General features: G+C 45.7%; 1 protein-coding gene across 1 annotated transcript; it reads right to left on the bottom strand.

The window, feature by feature from the left end:
- Window positions 1-52: 52 nt before the first annotated feature.
- Window positions 53-20,020, bottom strand: LOC119434637 (carboxy-terminal domain RNA polymerase II polypeptide A small phosphatase 1). The gene is made up of 2 exons (XM_037701739.2): window positions 18,901-20,020; window positions 53-2,283 (listed from the first exon to the last, which is right to left on the bottom strand). The coding sequence occupies exons 1-2, from the start codon at window positions 19,144-19,146 to the stop codon at window positions 2,005-2,007; spliced, it is 525 nt and encodes a 174-aa protein (XP_037557667.1). The 5' UTR covers window positions 19,147-20,020; the 3' UTR covers window positions 53-2,004.
- Window positions 20,021-21,436: the final 1,416 nt, after the last annotated feature.

Genomic DNA, 21,436 nt, shown 5'->3' with positions numbered 1-21,436 from the left:
GCGAGCTTGGCCCAGCACCAGAAACACTGTCGCGGACATGCTCACTGGCGAAGTTATTGAGCTTGGCACAGCACCAGAAACACTGTCACGGAAACGTTCAGTGGCGAAGGCAGCGAGCTCGGCACAGTGCCAAAAACACTATCGCGGACACGTTCAGTGCCGAAGATAGCGAGCTTCGCACAGCGCCAGAAACAGTCTCGCACGCGTTCGGTGCCGAAGATATTCGAGCTTCGCACAGCGCCAGAAACAGTCTCGCACGCGTTCGGTGCCGAAGATATTCGAGCTTGGCACAGCGGCAGGAACACTGTCGTAGACATGTTCAGTGCCGAACCACACAAAATTTCACAAAAGTGACACTATCTGCAAAGTCATCGCTCAAGAATACCACTTAAACAAAGCTCTGCCTTCTCCTGAGACAATGATGAGTGAAGAGAACTTGTTTCTGAACTGTGATTGCTTGAAAGATTGCTTTTTTTCCCATTCATCTCACGTTACACTGTTATTTTTTTTTGTATTTCAGTTTTTTTTAATGTAGCTTGACTGCAATGTCACCCGTCGCGTTACGTTCGAGTAAATACGGAAAGTATAACCTTTGTACTGAGCACCAGTTTGCCAAAATACTTACTTTCCATGAAAGGCATTGCTGTTTTTAGTGCTCCATTTTTCCATAACATGGAAACATAGCAACCAGGACACCAAAGCATTCCGCTGCAGATGACAACTTATTTCTCAAGACTGGCACAGAGTTCCTTTCAAAATGTTATGCTCAGAGTATTTAAAGCAAACAGTCTCTAAATTTTTATCCTAATGCTTTCATGATCAAGGCAATCCTATATGATAACCCTCTTTGAGACCAGCCCATGCAGCTTAGTGCTCAATGTTCGCGGGCCCCTACCTATGCCATATAGTTTTCATGATACACCAAAGTGCCATAACTGTACAAAGTACGTCTGGCATGCGTGTGACCTTGATTCTCTGGCAGGAAGCAGGGTTTCAACAAGAGGAAGGGCTTTCGTTTAAATTCATGCAACGGTTTCATACATTGCAGACCCAATCATGACCCGGGCTTGTCTGGTGAGGGGCTTTTTAGTAATACAGTAGAAACCCATTGATACATTTTTCAAGGGACTACGGGAAAGAAACATTACAGCTGGGAAAACAGTGAGGAAGGCCACAGATCACCACAGCAACGTCAGTAAAGGATCTGAATGGCTGCCAGCCGAGTTATTAGATGCCTTGGAATTCGTACTATGAGCAGGGACGGCGTGCCCGCACATGCATAATGGACACGTACGATGTTCGTGACAGTGGCCCCTTTCCACTTTTGATATGCTTCACCACATAGCACAGCTTTATTGCAGCAAAACTAAAGAAAACCGGCTATTATGCAATGCATATAATACTCTTTCCGATGACAAAATAAATGTAGCCATATGCTCAGAAGATTTGGCCCAATGTGCGTGGTTCCCAATAGATTTTAACTGATGCACACTTCTTCGGGTGCTTCACCAACTGCTCTGCACACGTTTCCCGATATCGTTGTCTGGCATGTTGTCTGCCTCGTGAAACATCAGCTGCTTGTTGCAATTTATCGGTCGCTTGTTGCAATGCATTGGTCCCTTGTTACAACTTAACGCATGGTTGTTGCAACTTACCAGACGCTTTTTGCAACATTTACATTTACTGTCCTCGCAGCAACGTGCAAGAGCAAACTTCCTTCTGCACCGCCAAAGTTTACATGACCGCAGCGTTCAAATGCAACCGAAGCTGCGAGAACATTGCAGAATAGCGACGGATGAAATGGGAACATATACATGGGAGTCAATGGGATTCAAATCAGGACAACGGAAACTCAACATAGTAGCCGGAAAAACGCAAGAGCAAGGAACATATCAACAGGGCCCAAAGAAGAGCAACATGAGTGGTGCTCCTCCAACAGTGTGGCCGAACACATCACAGTGCCTTGTCGCACCTGAATTGAGCATCATGCCCAGCTGTGACCATTCAAGAATGTAGCAAGTCGAAGCGTACCTTTGCAAGGCTGGCTGTGAATAAGACACATTCGTAGGCATCGCCGACTCGCTGCAAAAACTCGTCCACGTAAGGCCTCTTGAGGACATAAACCTGGTGCACTGTGCCGTCAATTTCCACAGGCACCACGAAGTCAGCATTGCTGATGGGCTTGAATGAGCTATGGACCAATGTCTCGTCTAGGTCAATGATGAGGCAGATCTTGTGCATGTCCTGATGCCGCACAGGTGGCAGCAGGAACTTGCCCTGCAGCTGAAACATCAGATTACTTCATTCACAACCCTGAACATATTGGAACAAGAGAGCAGTACTGCCTCGAGGTGGTGGTGGGAACAACACAGTCTTTCACATCATATCTGCTACCCTAAAGTGACACATGGCACAACAACACAAGCTCAAAAGCAATATTAAATGACAGTCATACAAAGAAACTACACAAGACATTATTCAGGGCACAAGAACAATTCTAAAGACAAATACACTAAAATATAACAAGCTCAATCACCAGGCTCACATACTATGAAGTCACACATGAAAGGCACTCGCATGAATAATTCGGAATGGCACTATAAAAAAGCTGTGCAAAGATAGAGCGAAGGCATCAAACATTGAAAATCCAGTCCCTTGAATAGAAGTACACACACAAGGGGCACATGACAGTACTGCATGGGGACATACCCAATGGGCAAACATGAAATTAAGGACACAGTACAGCCATTACAATGTGTACCCAACCACACAGTGTGCATCACTTTCAAAAAATGCAAGAACATCACATGACAAAGAACTGTTTTAAAGGACAACTGCAACTACATTTTGGGCCTAGATTCAGAACAATTTTCATGCAACATTTTACGTGTGAAAAACGAGTGGATGCGTCACGAAAGGCTCATGATCACACGACTCCACAGCAGCATGACCTTAGGCACCACGCTGAAAAATCTGGCATGATGTTTACATCATAGCTGCTAACCACCAGGTGCATGCATTGTCTGCTAATAAGGATTACCAGCCCTGCAGCTGTGCCAAGATTGTTTCAGAAATGTATAGTACCCTCGCTAACCGAAAACGTTTTTCCACTGGATTCCAGATATCCCAAATCTCTACTTGCGAAAATAGCACGGAAGAGGCAACAGCATTGCCTGCACCCAGTGGCAGCTCGCTAGCAAAGCCAGACGCCGCCTTGAATCACACTCGCCTGTTTCCCCTTATTTCTATCACAACTTGCGCGCACATGCTCGGCTGCCACTTTGTTGTGACCTCATGCAGTAGCGGTAAGCTGGGAGCCATAGTCTATTTTAATTAACACCAAAGTGTCTTATGCCGGGCTCTAGCAAAAATCTGTCCCATGTACAAATACCATGCAATCATCATCACACAAATCCGTGAGATGGCGATACTTTCCCGTTTTGTTCCTACCTAGTGGTTAGGAAAGTATGGATAGATAGGTTATACAGGTTTGCGTTTTTAAAGGAACTGTGCTCTTGATGACGTATATTTGTTTCAATGAAGACATTTAGGTATCATTTGGTTTATCCTAAGTGATTCTGAAAAAGAAAGATGGCGGCAGCCTGGACACCTATGATGGTAGTAACGATGATTGTGCTTGTGTTCCACCTCTATCAGCGTCTACGGGCAACGGCATTCCTGGCGCGTTCCTGGCAATGCTGTGCATTTTTAAAGGGACATTAAAGCAAAACAATAACTCAGTTTGAACTGATAAAAGTGTTCTTTGAAAACTGTTGTTAATTATGTGATAATAGCTTGATTATTAGAAGAGAAAATGAAGCTCAAAGTTTCATTTTTGAAAAGACAGTGTACGCTATACCATTGCATACGCTATAATATACCGGGTCGTCACTGCACACATGCAGAACGCTAAACGGCCCATAGCGTATAGCGTACATGCGCTATTTCTCAAATTTAACGTTACCGTCTTTGCATGGTTTACGTAGCTTACGCAAAACATGGCGGCGGTCCCGGCTGCTCGCTTCGAATTGAATTTGGCGTTGCTTTTGTACAATTAACTTCGTTCGTAGCAAATGACTGTGTAAACGACTTTCGCTTAGTCTCAGGCCACTCGACGACAGTCTTATGGACAACATTGTGGAGTTTTTGATTTCGCTTCTCGTTTCGAACAAGTCAAAGCCTAATGACAGAAACCTTCGAGATGTCAGCCCCATTTATCGGTGAAGTCGGGAAATAGGCACAACCGCGGCATATGGCCTCTGAGATTAGAAGATCTAGCAGGCCAACTGTAATAAACATGCGCTGCTTAGCATACGCTGTACAATAGCATATAGCGTACGCTATACTATGTCTAAATTCACGCCAAAACCCTAGCACCACACCCCAGTGTGACGTCATAGATTTCAAAGTATTTTTCGTATTTGGGTCCGCGCTGGCTCAGTAAAAATTCACAAAACTTGCCACATTCAGTGTTTGGCTCCTTCAGAACACAATGTAGTTAATCTTGACTGCTAAAGAATTAACTTGGCCCTAGCAGATGCTGTAAATATTGATGTGGTCATGGTGGGCTGGTGCAGGAACTTCAAGGGAGCATCGCCACCTGTCTTTTGTGTTTTTCGTTTTTTTCTGGCTTACCAAGCATCTTCTCGCAATAAGAGTAGTGTTTTTGGTGTTGTGAAAGGGTAATTTACTTATACAGAAGAAATCATTTTTCTCTTTACTGTCCTTTTTGGAAAACGTCTGTTGAATAAATTTCTCTTTCATGGAATCTTTTTTTAAGGCGATACCCGCTAACTGTCATCGCCTGGTGGCGCCGTGGCGGCTCAGCATTTCTATGGATGCCCGCTATGGAGCTCTAACAACGCAGTTTCACCACACACGCACTCACCGTAATGTTGGATATACCCTTATAGCATAACCACTTATACATTAGAACCAGCTATAGCGCGGCCTTTTCCGATTCCCGTTTACTCTTCCATAGAACTCCATATACCGTATTTACTCGCGTAATGAACGCACTCTCCTCTCTGTAATGAACGCACTCTCCTCTCTCACCCCCAACTTTAGTCGTCAAAATTTTTATTTTGTTTTCTCCCGCGTAATAAACGCTCCCTGAACTTTCAGCTGTGAAGTAGGAGAGACACAGTATGATTCGGCGTCTGATATGGCGTCCGGCGGGTACGACTGTATCAAACACCGTATCGGATGCCAAATCGTACCGTGTGTCTACTACTTTTATTGCGATAGCAATCATATGGATACCCCAGGTGAATTTTTGCCGTTGGTGCCGACAATCGCGGCTCTATTTCCCGCGTTCGAGGGAGGAAAGCGGGGAGGAAACACGCCGTATTTTGTCGCGCGCACGGCGCCGATGGGAAGGGAGGGGAGGAGGCCATGCGAGACGAAATGCCGGTTATAATGTGACTTCCACGGGAAAATCCCGCACACAAGCGTGGTAGCGAGCGCGCTTCTCAACGAGGTGAAGGTGCACCACAGATGGGAGGAGAACCAGAGCAAACAATTGAATAAGGAACGAAAAAAAGAAGCGGTGACAGCAGTGGTGGTTGCTTGGGTAACGGAGAAACCTTTGCTTGGCTGCTTCTTAGCGACACGTTCTCCGCACTGAACGCAGATATTTTGCGGGCAACCTTGACTCCTGTCAGTTCAAGCGGTGTTCCGCAAATTTAGTTCTGAGCTTTTAGGCTTCATGTCCACATGCAAGCTTCTGCAGTTCCTACCAGTACGCTCACATAGAAACTTCGTAGGTGTTCACAGTAGTTGCCGCGGCTGATCACCCAAGAAACAAAACTTCACACACTCTGCTGTCAGTTCGCCTGTGCGCGATTTGCATGCCCAATCTGTATGTCATCGTCTACGGGTATGAACATATCAAAGGTGAGCTTCCCGCGACACCCCAGCCGGCTAGGCTTACCCAGCGCACTTCATCGGGAGTCTGCTACCAGAGTTGTGGTTTGCTGCTAAATAAACGAAACACATCACAGTGGCTATACAGCACTTGGAAAGCGAAAGAACCACCTTGACAACAAAAGGGAGGGCACCGGTGGAACGGGCAACACTCAAATGAAGGCAACCTGGTTTACGGTCGCTGTGTTTTCAACATCGCGTACACGTGAATCAGTCCAAGAAATGTAGGGAGACACTGGGCCTATTCGATTATCAGTCTCCGACAGTCCCGGACTGCTTGGGACTGCAGTCCTGCATTTGATTTTCTCAGACAGCTTCTGAAGCTCCGCCTAGCAGTCCGAGAGCTGCCAGAATTGCGTTCGTTTTTTACGGACCAGAAGTAACCGACTGTCCGCGGACTCTCAAAGCTGTCAGCAGATTTTTGCTCGGACCAGCACAAGCAGCTAGCGGACGATGGCTGTCTGAAAAAGATGTGCACGGCGTCTGCCACCATGTTGTGAAAGCTGCAATTTACTTCTGAGTACTTTGCGCGTTCCAGACGGCAAATATCGTGCACTCAGTTATCAGTCTGTTACATCAGTGCTGTCTGGGCCATCATGCGAGTTTTTCATGAGAAGTGCAATTGCTGCCGCATTAGTCATGTTTTTCATACACAAGCACAGCTATCAGGCACAATGCTTGCTTTTCTTGATGTGTTTGGCGAAATCTGTCCGGCTCATTGCTGTGTATAGTAAACAGGTGGATTACTCTTTTCAAGTACAGTGTAGACCGCTTATAACGTAAATCGCCGGGGTCGTGAATATCTGCACTATAAGCAGTACTGCACTATAACCAAAACGATTTTCAAGCCCTGCACGTATGCAAAACATGTAGACCAAGCAGCCGCGCGTATCCGAGAATCGAAGCGTGCGACTGGGAGTTTTGCATCCGTTTAAATTTACGAACGTTGAAAGGTTAATGTCCAAGTACCTACGATTTTTGCATGAAGCAGACAAAATTTTAAAAATAGTCTCAGTTTCGCCCGAAAGGTGAAGCATCAATTGCGATAGCAAATTAGTAGAGAGCTATAAGAAGTAGGGGCAGTAGTTTTATCGGCTGCATAAACTTGACACATTCGCTTACTAACTGAATTAACAAGCGTGGTAGTAACGCGCACAAGCAAACATGAATAGACTCGACGACCGCAGACAACCACTGTCAAGACGCGGGCGTGGGGAAACGCGGCCGCCGTAGCGAGCGAAGGTTCGTGCAGTATATCTCTTCAACGGAAACTGAGCGGCGTAAGCACAGCGCATACAAAGGTCGGTGCCGTGCAGAGATCGCTTTCAAGATACGGTGTGCGCGACAACACCGACAGCCGGCACAGGCGCGAACGCATTTGTTGGCAGAGTAGAAGCCGCCGCCCCCCCCCCCCTCCCTCCCTCGCTGCGCTGCCTTCCCGCTTTACGTTCGCTCTCCGTGAAGGCGCGCGTCCCCCGCGCGCTTTCACTCGCACACACGGCGCATGGCGACGATTTTATCGCTCTTGGACTCACGCTCCACGTCTCATGCTCCTCCTCCGCATCGCCCTCGTTGATTTCCTCCCCCATCGGTGGGTGCCCCTCGTTGAGAAGCGTGCTCGCTACTGCCCTTGTCGGCGAGATTTTCCCGTGGAAACCGCATTATAATCGGTACTTCGTCTCACACGGCTGCACTGTAAGTGGTATGCGTATGCATGGAGTGCTATGGGAAAATTAACGGGAGTCTGAAAAGACCCTACTATATCCGGTCCAGCACTATAAGCGGTTACGTTATAAGTGGTCTATACTGTATGAAGTTTGGGTATGTGGCTTTCTCTCACCGGTAGCTGCGGTGGTATAATCGGACCTTCCCCAGTTGTTGGTCACGCGTTGATATTATTATTGTAAAGTACGAGTGTTTGCTTTTTCACATGCACGATTAGTAGAGGGTGACATTGTGCGACTTTCGGCTAACAGCTATACAAGTAGCTTGACTATGGCTCAGAAGAGCTTACAAGGCAGTAGCATGGAACTATTTAAATAACGCAATTTATGTAGACAACAGTCTACATACACACACACAAAATACTTCTAATAGATCACATTGAATACCACCAAATATTATTCCTCCGATCAATTCACAGTAACATTCAAATGTCTACAGCCGTTTCCAAAAGTATTAAGTGTAAACACGGGAACCGTACATACACATGTTCTAGGAGGTCACACTGATTAATGTCTAATACCACTATGATAAGTAACAGTAAAATTCCAATACCACAGCCGAGTCAAATATTAACGAAACTGCCACTTATTTAAGTCTGTATATACGTTTAGATCTAAAGTAAAAGGTTATATGCTAAATATTGATGTCTGTAAATTATGCAAAAGAATGGTATCATCCAAGTGTATCAATTTCATGTGTTTACAACAATTTGATGACATTCTAGAGATGCCAGATTTTGTTGATGAAAATCGCATTACCTGTACCAAAGGGAAAGTGTAAATATGCAAATTCCAATAATATTTAACTCTTGGAAATGACATCTTGTTTTGGATAGTGAATCCATATTTCCATTAAGGCAAATATTCTTTCTGCAAAACAAGGAGCCTGTTTGCGTTCACATTATTCTTTTCGCGCTGCTGCTGTGCAACTCAACTTTCTGCTATTCTTGCACTGGTTATAAAAATGCCTGTATTCCTGTACAGTAAAGTCAAAGCAGCTAGTTATTGCGGCTCTACTTCACCACTTGTCCGCATACATTTGCACCTTTGACTTCTTTTTCGATTCTCTGTCAAATAAAAGATTGTTAATAAGTTCAATTAAACAAGTTATGCCACTATGCCACAAGCAGCCGCGCGTATCCGAGAATCGAAGCGTGCGACTGGGAGTTTTGCATCCGTTTAAATTTACGAACGTTGAAAGGTTAATGTCCAAGTACCTACGATTTTTGCATGAAGCAGACAAAATTTTAAAAATAGTCTCAGTTTCGCCCGAAAGGTGAAGCATCAATTGCGATAGCAAATTAGTAGAGAGCTATAAGAAGTAGGGGCAGTAGTTTTATCGGCTGCATAAACTTGACACATTCGCTTACTAACTGAATTAACAAGCGTGGTAGTAACGCGCACAAGCAAACATGAATAGACTCGACGACCGCAGACAACCACTGTCAAGACGCGGGCGTGGGGAAACGCGGCCGCCGTAGCGAGCGAAGGTTCGTGCAGTATATCTCTTCAACGGAAACTGAGCGGCGTAAGCACAGCGCATACAAAGGTCGGTGCCGTGCAGAGATCGCTTTCAAGATACGGTGTGCGCGACAACACCGACAGCCGGCACAGGCGCGAACGCATTTGTTGGCAGAGTAGAAGCCGCCGCCCCCCCCCCCCCCTCCCTCCCTCGCTGCGCTGCCTTCCCGCTTTACGTTCGCTCTCCGTGAAGGCGCGCGTCCCCCGCGCGCTTTCACTCGCACACACGGCGCATGGCGACGATTTTATCGCTCTTGGACTCACGCTCCACGTCTCATGCTCCTCCTCCGCATCGCCCTCGTTGATTTCCTCCCCCATCGGTGGGTGCCCCTCGTTGAGAAGCGTGCTCGCTACTGCCCTTGTCGGCGAGATTTTCCCGTGGAAACCGCATTATAATCGGTACTTCGTCTCACACGGCTGCACTGTAAGTGGTATGCGTATGCATGGAGTGCTATGGGAAAATTAACGGGAGTCTGAAAAGACCCTACTATATCCGGTCCAGCACTATAAGCGGTTACGTTATAAGTGGTCTATACTGTATGAAGTTTGGGTATGTGGCTTTCTCTCACCGGTAGCTGCGGTGGTATAATCGGACCTTCCCCAGTTGTTGGTCACGCGTTGATATTATTATTGTAAAGTACGAGTGTTTGCTTTTTCACATGCACGATTAGTAGAGGGTGACATTGTGCGACAAATCGCACATGCGCTGTCCGAGACGCGCATCGCATGTAGTGGTGCAATAGGCCCTTTTGCAGACGAGACTCACAAGGTTCGAGGACCATGCAATACCGTATTTACTCGAATCTAGGGCGACTCCGATTCTAAGCCGACCCCCCAAAAGTTCGAAGTCCGAAAAAAAAAAAAAAAAAAAAACTTACCTCGAATGTAGGCCGAACGAAAAAGCGAGGACAGCATTCGCAAAATAAAACAGCATTTATTAAATTTGAACATGCCGAGCTCATTCTATGTCACCATCGCTGCTAGCCTCGTCGCTATCTTCCTTACTGCTGACATCTTCAAACAGCGCGCTATATTCAGTACCATCCAGCGCATTAGAGATGCTGCATTTTTGGAAGGAGCGCACGTTGCGGCGCACGCAAAAACCATCTCCCGTGGCCCCCTCCAACCACAGACCGATGCCGAAGTTCCGCCCGGCTTGAACGTTTGACGATGCGATGCCTCTACGGCTAGCACAACTACCGTATTTACTCGATTCTCACGCTCATCTCGATTGTAACGCGCACCCGTTTTCTGTGAGGAAAAAAAGTTCTTTACAGTACCGCGCACCTCATGCTTTCAAACAGAAATACAACTTTATGTCATTTGGAAAAATAGATTTTCTCCCGATGCACTGAAGTTGCGATGAATAAAAAAAGTCGCAGTTTCGCCTGAAAAGCGATGCATCGAATGCGATAGCAAATTAGTAGACCGCTATTAACAAGCACGGTGTCACGCGCGCACAAGCAAACATGAACACATCTCGCTCGTTGACCGCGGAAACGAACTGTCAGAACGCTGGAGACGGAGCGCACCTTCGTGCTAGCATGCGTCTCGCTTCAACGCGGCGAAAACACGGCGCGCGGCGGACTTTACCCGTCGCAGATTGCATTCAAGATAGGGCCAAGGCGATCGTATCGCCGTAGTGGATCGTCACAGATTACGTCCTGCTTCGGTCCACTGAAACCGTTCCGCATTGCTTTGCTGGCGAAAATCCTCTCCTTCTGTTTGCGCCAGTCCCGCTCGCAAGTTTCGGATTCTCCGAACGCCCGTGATGCGGCCCGATTTCCGTCCGTCTCCGCACAGATGATCACTTTCCTTTTAAATGCAGCATCATGATGAACTTGGTACTTCATGCTGATAGATAGAGCAGACGCTGAGAACGTGAAGACAGACGGTAGACTGTTGCCTAAGCACGTGTACTGCAGCACATGGAGGAAGCTTCCGCATGCTACGATAGCTAGGCTCGACGCGCGTCCGAGGCGGCCATTCTGAAATGCCGACGCAGATTTAGGGTCGTGTTGAAAGTGCGCGTTAGATTCGAGTAAATACAGTATTCGCTTAGAAAGCGGCACTATAGTGGCATCGCCCATTTGGTGCCATTACGATAACGCCACACCGCGCGCCGATGCTGCACCATACTATAGTGCCTAGAATATACTTAAGTATATTCTAGGCACTATAACCATACCGATACTACCGATCATAGCCTCCTCTATAACTTTTGTGCCTGCGCGGTCGGTCCCTCACCGCCGTCCCCTGAACGCCTCGGCGTTCCCCTAGGGGCGCTCGCGTCCCATAATAGCTCACTCGGCGTTCGCTGCAACAGCAGGTGCACACCGCTACGCTGCGGTTTTCCCGCCGCGTGCAAAATTAGTTTACCGTGCTTGTTCTAGAACTCTGCTTGCCCGTTGATGTTCTTTCTAGTGTGGTGCGTGTCCCCAAAGTGCTTTGCTAACTGCAGCACTCACTGAGACAGCCGTGTCTGTGTGCGCTTTCTTCCAACTTTTGGTCTACTCGGGTAAGTTCTTTGTTAAATGTGTTACATCGTAAAGAAAATTCGCTTGTTTCAAGGCAACATGCCTAAAAGTGGTATTTTTGTTGTCTGCAGCACTACCGATAAAGAGAAAAGGCGGCTGTCCAAGCTCAGAAGTTTGGTTGCGCCCCGAATGCTGCACAATGCCGTACTGCTGCGTACATCACTGCAAATCATGGAGCGGCCGGAAAGAAACCGGAGTATCATTCCACGAAATTCCCAGTGACCAAGAACTTCGCGAAAAGTGGCTTAAGGTAATCTCGAGAGACAACTGGACCCCAAATAGCACATCTTGTTATTCCACTGTTTGTAGCCGACACTTAATTCGTCCCGTCCGACTTTAAAGAAGGGTGCACGACGCGAAGACTGAAGAAAGGCGTTGTGCCCAGCGTCTTCCAAGAGTATCCATCATATTTGCAGCCTCGAAAGCAAACCGAAAGAAGCGATGCAGCCCTCAGGAAGCGCACCACGACCCTCGAGGAGCATCTCGACAGGGGGAAGACGTTGCTCCCAACACCAGATGTTGCTGCACTAGCAATGGTTGGTGGATATATCGCACGAAAAATCCACGAAACCATTTTCTGTGATGAATGCTTCACTCTAGTAACGAAACCAAACACTTCTACGCCATGGTGCCTTAATTAGGCACCAGGACAGAGGTGGACTCCTCTATCCGTCTGCTGAGCTTGTAATGGTTCTGCATTCGCTAAAGAAGTACGTGGAAGTTTTCCTCGCAAAAGCGAGAAAGATGAAGCAGCCACTAAAGGCTGCCGTTGACAACGCTGCGAAAGTACTTCAGAAACGTGAACAACTCAAGTGCTCAGCCCCAGGCCATCATGAAAAACTCTTGGACGTTGTGTTTATGAAGTTTCTCCGTCCACTTTTTGTGAACTTCGCGACGAGCGTGACTGACAAACACGACTTTGCGAAAGATTTCCACGCCAAACCGTTGTCTCGAAAAGTGCTCAAGCTATGAGCACGAAATCAAATATAAAAGTTCGCATTGCATTCCGCATACAGTGTTTGTGTTAAAAATTTTGTGTGCACCCTATTTAGCGTATACGCATAGTCTAATGCCATGAAGACGTTTCTAGACGATCACCAATGCAAGCGTGCTCATAGGCCACGTCGTCTGCTGTTATTGTGGGATCGGGGCGGCTTCTAGCGGCAAGCACCGGAACTATGAGGGACGGACGGCGCCTGTGTATTCCGCGCCAACGCGCGGGCACGAAAAGTATAGAGGAGGCTATGTACCGATACGACGCAGGTCAAAATGGCGACGTCGCTCGTGTACTTCAGCTGGCTACTGGCGCGGCTAGTAGCGGCTGCGATACTGACTTTTCTAGATGGCGCTAACTATGCACCATATTTATCAGTTTCAGTTAAAAACTGGCGCGTTTTTTAAAATCCTCGAATCTAAGCCGACCCTAGAGTTTCGTATGTGATTACTTGAAAAAAACTATCGGCCTAGATTCGAATAAATACTACGTAATTGCACTTCCTTGGCCTTATGAGTTACTTTCGCAGCATATGGGCGTGATACTCGCGCATGTTTCTTGCATGAATGGTAAATTGCATGTCCACATGCAAGCTTCTGCAGTTCCTACCAGTACGCTCACATATAAACTTGGTAGGCGTTTGCAGTAGTTGCCGCAGCTGATCACCCAAGAATGGTGAATGGTACGATTGCAATTTTTTTGCATTCGTGTACGAATTGCATGACGAATTGCATGCATGACAAACGCACTCTTCCGCAGCTTAGTTTCAGTTTTCGAAGTCAAATTGTCCGGAATTCATTACGATGCAGGAAGTAGCCGTGGCAGCTTATTGAATTTCTGGAACCAATTATGCTCGGATGACGGGCTTCAAATATTGCATTAGGATCAATCGTCTTGACTCAGGGCCAGACACGCTGTCTTGGCAGAGCAGCAGTAACGCCATTGCCCATAGATGCCGACTTGTCCAGTGCATGCGAAAGTGATCGAGAATATACCAGCAGCATTTTGGAAGATCTCCCCACATGGTCTATGCATGGCCAGCAGTCTTCTATTTGTGTGATTTCGCTCCTCTCCGGCTTTTACACAGCTTCAAAGGAATGGAGGTTTACTGCTCATTTACTACTCATTTCACCAAAGTGAAATTTCGTTGCAGTTGGCCTTTAAGTTGTTGGGTAGACAAGTTAACATTTATAACACAAACAGTAGTATGCAGTTCCAGTAAGAATTCTTACAAAATACAAACCCTGGAAAGTGGTCTTTGCATGGCCATACACATATACACTTTCACCAATGATATCACTATGGCAACAATCAATCTTGTACAAAATATGTGATTATTCAAAATGCTGACCATACATAAAATTTGATATCACATTTGTACTTAATTTCAAACAGTACACAAGTATTGAACATTTCTCTAACAGGATTCAACATGATGTGAATATAGAAAAATTTATAAAGTAATTGAAGCTTGCCATTTACAACAGTAACGATTTTAGCACCAAAAGCACAATCATTGAAAAACAAAGACGGGACACTTTAAACTGTTTATTTTTACAGACAGTTGGCTTTCTCTCAACACATGCAGACCTTGCATGTGCTCACACCTCGCTTCACACTAACTTGGATTTGTTCTAACGCCATTTCTGAATGAAAAATTCACTCATGGGTTGCTTTTATAAATGTTACCTTTTGATAAAAAATGCTTCCAGAATTGCACGAGCTACTTTGTTTTTGCTCCTTCCAAAGATCTCCGCAAGGCTTGGCTCACACCCACATGAAGTCACATTAAATGCACACCATCCTTATTCTTGACATTAAGCGCATGTTCCCTCGCTCGATCATTGATGCAATGGAACTCCTCCCACACATTAAGGGTACTTGTAGACCACCTCTATGGCACACTTGGTGTACCGCTGACAATCATTCCTCATAATGCACAACTAGGCCAGTTTGGTGCCGCAAAAACCATTGGTACACTATGCCAATTCGCAACCTTTTTAATACATTGAAGCGTCCCCCGATGTTGCGACGTCCTCGGTTTTATGACAGATTAGTGCAGTCCTGGCAAACTCCCCATAGAGAGAATGCATTAAAAACTTTGATTATACAACGCAAGATTACGCAAATCCAGTCTCATATGACGCGCAAAACTGCGAACCCAACGGCGGCTGTGTGAGAAGCACTGCCCACCTCCGTCAGAGCACCCAGCTCAGCCTGCTTTTTGAGCTCCCTACTTGCCTCCCTTTTCCATCCCTGGCCCCTTAACCATGCCCTCCTTCGGCACTTCATTGCCATCTCATAGGCACCGGGTGCGGAGGCATTTGGACCGGTGGCACCGCGAATGTAATGGTATGTGACAGCCAGGCGCTGCCGCCAGCTGTGATGGTTGATCACATCCCATCGTTTGTGTTTTGTGTTGGCGAAATACCCCGTGAAACAAAAGTGGCATTTTTGGGAGCACAAACAGTTATCCAAACATGATTGAAGCTGGGAAGGCCATTCAGTTTCATTGGTTTTCATCATGACCTAACCAGCTTGAACGATGCGCAGTCCGTAGGCAACAGTACGTGTACATTTCCGATGCTGCTCTGCTTTTGTCTAGTTGTTCGAACATAAATAAAGGAGCTTCATGTTCCAAGTAGACTGTGTGATTTTGTTTGGGCACCGACTGAACACGCGGAATTTGTACCCGTCATTTCACCATCCTCTCAGGGGTTTTCTTTTGGGGTATACTTTTCTTCCCAGCTCTGGCTGCGATTGGTGCACCACAGCCAGAACTAGCTGTATGAGGAGTGTGTTACCGTTCACCATGAGCGCTCTGCACAGAGCATTGATGGCGAACACTAACACAGTGACACATCTGCACTCGCCGACACAAGTGCATCAGACTATGGTTCTCGTTGTGCCAAACTGTGTGAAATAAATCAACACTGAAGATTAGGCCAGTTGCTAAGACATTAAAATTGACAAAGCATCACAAAAAAAAAAGGACCGAGAATGGAAACTTACCGACACATGTGCGATCAGCGAAGCAGCACAAAAAAACAAAACAAAAAATACAGACTTGCGTCTACCTTTGTCTGCCATTTTCGTGCTGCTTCGCCAATCTACATGCATTAAATACTACAATGTTAATGTGTAAAGCAAAATAACAAAATGCCAGAGTTCCACGTTTCAGCTTGTGCGGTGAGCTTTGTTTACTGTGTGCATTTGCATAGCAATTTGTAACTCATTTTCTGCTTTATATATATATGACCTGCCTCATACAAATAGCGACCTTTCTCAAGTGCATGCGCACAAAAATTCGTTTTACAGTCCGTCAGGCCTTGGAAACCACAGTGCAAAATCACTGGAAGCACCATGTGTGCCTTCGCCCTGTCCTCTGCATCACATGCCATTGCTCTTACAAATGCTGTTGGCAGTGCTGTTCACCAGCGCACTGCTGGCGCCTTGAGATTCTCGGCGTCTTTTTTTTATTATTACCCAACCACGTTCCTCCATCTCTTCTTTCAGAGATAGTTTCACTTTCGTGTGACTCGGCATATATGGCCAACAGCGTTTCTGGCGCTCTGCAAAGCTCGCTATCTTCACAGTGCCAAGAGCAATGTCAGCTGTATACTTCGACATGTCCAGTACAGAGTCTCGCAAAAGTGAAACCATCTCCAAAAGTGATCACCCAAGAATACCGTCCCAGCATGTATGAAAAGCACGAAAGCATGTGTGAAATCCGAACCTATTAGCCACCGAAAGGCACGCAGATTATATTTGATATGTGTGTTCACGCATGTAGTTTGGAGCTTTCTGTCTACACGCAAGCATGCAAGAGTTCTCAAACGTCTGTCGTTGGGTTCCTGGTTTCGCGTGGTTCATCATATGGGACAGAACATATGAGGAGGTACTGCCTATGTTTACACTGCTAGCTGCCATCTCTTATGAGGACAACGCCACAGATGCTATCATGCCTGTGCCTACGTTTACGGATGTGCATCGACAACATTCATAGGTTCTTCTGTGCAGGCGACCGCCGTAGGTGACCTTCCGGATTTTGCTGCACTTGAAATAATGCTCTTGCTGCCTGGCTCAAAGATATTCTATAACAAACTGGCCTAATTTTTAAAATGTGTAGATAATAAAAAATGTTTTAGCATGTACACAGTACGCTATGTCCCTCTTATAGAGCATGACTGACAGCTGCACTTCAGTATTCTTTTCAGATTTACTTTTTGGGCTGTCTTGGTTTCCGAGTCCTGCAGTGTACTATCTTACAGTTTAAATTGAGCTTCTCGCAACTCTGTTGCCCGAAGCTGTGCATTATAGACATAATTTTGTTTGTCGAATTACATGACGACCGGATTCTCTTGCAGCCCCGAGAATGTCGTAGAATCCTGGTTTCACTGTATAAGGCTCCACTTCAGGCCATTATTTCGCCCTTTGGGCTTGCATCCTGCCACCTTTCCGCCCCCGCAGTCAATAATGAGGGAGGGAACCCGGCAGCTTTTAAACGCTAGACTTGCTCAATGAAACTGCACTCGATAAGATGTGGACATGCTTTCCAAAGTGCGGACTGTAAGCAAAGCACCACAATACGCTTTTTTACGGTTTTGAATGTACAAAACCGTAGGGTAACATATCCTTCTCTGCATGCGGAGTATTATCTCCAGCACACATGATCGTCATTAAGAGTTACTTTCACATCTAAAAACTGCAGCACTACATTGTCAAGCAGCTCATGCATGAATCTTAAGCCTTGTCCATGTTGCCGAAAGGCTTCTAAAATATTGTTCACTTTTTGTTCGCCATGTCATTCGGTTTGGTTAGAAGAATTATAAATTTTTCAACATATTTACTAACTTTTATAACCTCACCACTAGTAAAAACTCGCTTGAATGCCCTATCAACTCAAGAAAGAAAGGTACTGAAAATGAACAGGAGCCAACACAAGATCCAAGACATAGTATCACCTGTTGATGCAAATAGGTCTGATTGTCATACGACACAGAGGTAGAGGCAAAATAAGATTCTCGCAGGGTTAAAAAGTTATCCGTGTGCATGCCTATGGAATCTTGGAAGTCAACAATCCCATGTTCATCGATGTGAGCTCTCACTGATTCAAACAGAGCATCATGCGGCACAGGATAAAATAAATCCTCCAAGTCCAGTGAAAAAGGAAATTCTCTACTTTGGTTGCTTTGCAAGAGCTCAGCCACCTCATCGGAATTCTTGGTAAGAATCGCTAACGAATTCCACTTTTCTAGCAAAAAGCAGCAACTTCTTTACTAAGGTTGGCTGTTAGAGCAGGTCTCCTGAGGCACCAACGCATGACTCATTCTGGTGGTATGATATACTCAGAAAAACATTACAAATGTGCCAGTGCCTTTTTTGCTGATAGCCTGTGCAGCCAGTAAGGATAGTCTGTCTAGTTCGTTGTGCTGCATGTGCAGATGCTGCCATAACAATGCTATCTCAGTCTATGCCCTGCAAAGATGCCAAAAGCACCGGAGCTGATGCAGTTCAGTAAAATAATGCGTGTGGTCTTAGCTGTAGCACATGGCAGTGGCCATTACCACCTTGCATCTGCACCTGTGAAACTCTACTACAAGATGCTTTACTGGCGGCCAAGCAGCTTGAAGTGCTATTCCACCACCAGTGTTCACGCCAGCACTGGTGCACAACAGCTGCCCCATATCAGGCAATCTGGCCAAGTGTGTTGCCCACTGGAAATATTTAACGTCAGCGCCAACTTGTTATTACGTCGGTGTCGTGCACGCCTTTAGGAAGTGCAAAACACTCTGGACAGCATGGATTAGTACCGTATGAACCGGAATATAGGTCGACCTTGACTTGGCCAGAAGACAACTCAATATGGGTTTAAGACCGATATACAAGGCGAAGGGCGACTTTAGCTGCTTTATTTTCAAGATCGACCTATATTCCGGCTTATACGGTACCTGTCCGGCTATGTGAGCAAGTTGCACGGCAACTGTTGAGCTCAATCGCTATGTCTCATAACAGAGTCATGGCTTTACAGCAATGCCAACCTGGACAATTCTTTCATGCCACATAATCACTCGCTAGGACCAGGCATTCACAACTTGCTGCCCTTTAAAAAACAGCACAACATACACAGCAACAATCAATGGAAACACGCTACAATTGTTGGGCAATCCACCAACCAGAGAAGTCCAGCGGTAGTTACCAGGTTGGTGTTACTGATCTTGGTGTACTCCTGGGCGGCATACTCGCGTGCCAACACGGGGGCCGCCGCCTGGTTCTGTTGCACCTGGGCAATGGGCGAGGCACCGCACGGCGGGGCCTGCTGCTGGCGCTTGGAGGACACCTGCTGCTGCTGCTGTTGCTGCTGCTGCTGCTGCACATGCAACACATGCCCCCCCCCCCACCCTGGACTAATGACAGGACTGCGCTTAAGATCCGAATTGCCCATCCCGTCTTTGCAACCACGAGCTTTACTACGAAGCTTGGGACCATGAATGCTCAATTCTACCAGCCGTTTGGATGCAGAATTTTTCAGGGCCTTTAGAAAGAAGCGAAAATTAGCAAATTAAATAAAAACATTGGAGGTTTACAACTGCATAACTCTGCATTAAAGACATCACATGTGAACTGTTTGTTACATCATCCAAATTCTGTGTTGCTTTACAGATTAACTCTGCAAAAGTCTTGCTCATAAATTAGCGGTGTGCAATGCATCAATTTTATTACAATAGATGCAGTCTACAGAATTGTGATATTGTTTTTTTATTGCTGAGTTATAAAGCCATACATTTGATGCTTTCTTTAAATTCCAGCGAATTTTGCAAGAATAGCCTAAATCTGCTCACTTGAGTATGCCACAGTAAAGCTTCCTTGGTCTCCAATCAAAAATGCGCAAGAAGGCATCACAGATTTTGTTCTGTCTCATAACAGTGGCAAAACTGCTGCTGCTGCATGTGTTGTCCACAATTTAAAAAATTTGACGCCACCTTGTACAATATAACATCCTGTATGCCGAACACGTAAAAACATTTACATATCTGCACTCTGGGGATCTTTCAACAACTTTTTCAAACAATTCCTTTAATGTTGCCACTCTTGACAAAGTTTTTTTTCAAATGCTCCTCTTTTACTGGCAAATGCTTCTCATAAGCCACTCACTGAATTGTCCACTTGAAAAAACCATAAGCCTGAGCCTGCCAGATATGCAATGATGCCTCCCACACTTGACAGCGTTGCACAGTCCTGGAAAAAGCTGCTTCCCACCATCACAATCGCAACAAGGGACCCAATACTGACCACAAGTGTCACAGAGCAGCACAACACTCTTATGCAGCACAGAAACGCCAACTTGGTTGCATCATTCACAATGTGGCCAGAACAAACTAACAAGGATAGTGCTATCACTCAAGCATAGCAGCAGCACCAGCTGCAGTGTTCTCCCAACTACCACGCCAAGTGCCTGCCCACCCCATTGACCCTTGCAGTGCAGAGTTTTTTTTTTTCTTGGATATTTTAACATGAACACAATCTTATGTTTGGTTATTCAGAAGAGATGCGTCCCTCTTGTTTACCTTAGAGAAAAATGTGCCGATAGCTTTAAAATATCCTAGCCTTCCTTCTGCAGATCACATCTGTGCATCCTGCACGTGTGACTGCAAAAGGCATGTTACGAATAAGCTACTCAAAAAAGCATTGAAAAGTTGTACTGAGGCACTTCTAATTTTGAAGAAAAAGTGATGAACAGGATCGTAACGCATAACCGCTTATCAGCCTCAACACATATGCTGGACATGTTTCGAGGCTGATGCCCAGGCAACACACAGTGAAGTCCTCGTTACATAGTTGACAACCTACAATCACCAACGAGCAGCAAGGTGAACAGGACACTAAAGAAAGAATACACGGTGACTGTCATTCAGTAAGCACAGGCATTATTGTCCATGCTGTTCACTATGCTATTCACAAACCAACCAGCCTAATTTCGAACTCTTGTGCAAGCAGTAAAGAGGAACTTCAGATAGCCACAAAATACAAAAGAGCAAATAGAGAAAAAACTACCTTAGAATGAAAGCTTGCATTTTTCCTGACGCCGATGCGTACAATATCTACAGACATGACCAGGCAGATAGAAGAGGGGGCGGGGTGCTTCTTGCTATTAAAAGAACGCTACCATCCATCGCTATCACCTCCAACTCTAATCTCGAAATGGTGTGGGCTACCTGCAAAACTAATTCTTCAAATTTACTTATTGGGGTGTGTTACCGCCCACCTGACTGTGGGATTTCTTTCATTCATAATCTCCGATCTAGCATTTCTGCTGCTGTTGACTATTGTTCGCCCAGTGACATCTACTTGTTTGGTGATTCAATTTTCTGCAAATAGATTGGGCTAATTTGTCTTCACCTAGTCATGCTGCAACCGAATTCATCAACCTAACTCTAGATTTCTACCTCTTTCAAGTTATTAGCCAGAATACCCGTGGTTCTAACATACTAGATTTAGTTCTAACCACAGAAACCATAGGGCAAGTTATGTATCTTGACGGATTTAGCGATCACAAGCTGTTGCAGTTTGATATTCTGGTTCCCTGTTTGTTTCCTGGTCAATCAACTAAAAAGATTAGAGACTACAGTAAGGCAAATTATGGTGAAATTAACGCTGAACTTACCACACTTTTCAATGAGGTATTTTTCCCACTAAGAAACCACCGATCTACTGAAGAAAACTGGTTGCTTTTC

The sequence above is a fragment of the Dermacentor silvarum genome, unplaced genomic scaffold, assembly GCF_013339745.2.
Source record: "Dermacentor silvarum isolate Dsil-2018 unplaced genomic scaffold, BIME_Dsil_1.4 Seq143, whole genome shotgun sequence".
Taxonomy (NCBI): domain Eukaryota; kingdom Metazoa; phylum Arthropoda; class Arachnida; order Ixodida; family Ixodidae; genus Dermacentor; species Dermacentor silvarum.
Note: the sequence above shows the minus strand (reverse complement) of the source record. Positions and strands in the feature narration are given on the sequence as shown.

Coding starts and splice junctions, on each gene's coding strand:
- LOC119434637 (XM_037701739.2), bottom strand. CDS start 19,146: ATGGGCAATTCGGATCTTAAGCGCAGTCCTGTCATTAGTCCAGGGTGG. Junction 2,284..18,900: donor AGATCAGTAACACCAACCTG/GTAACTACCGCT, acceptor CTGATGTTTCAG/CTGCAGGGCAAGTTCCTGCT.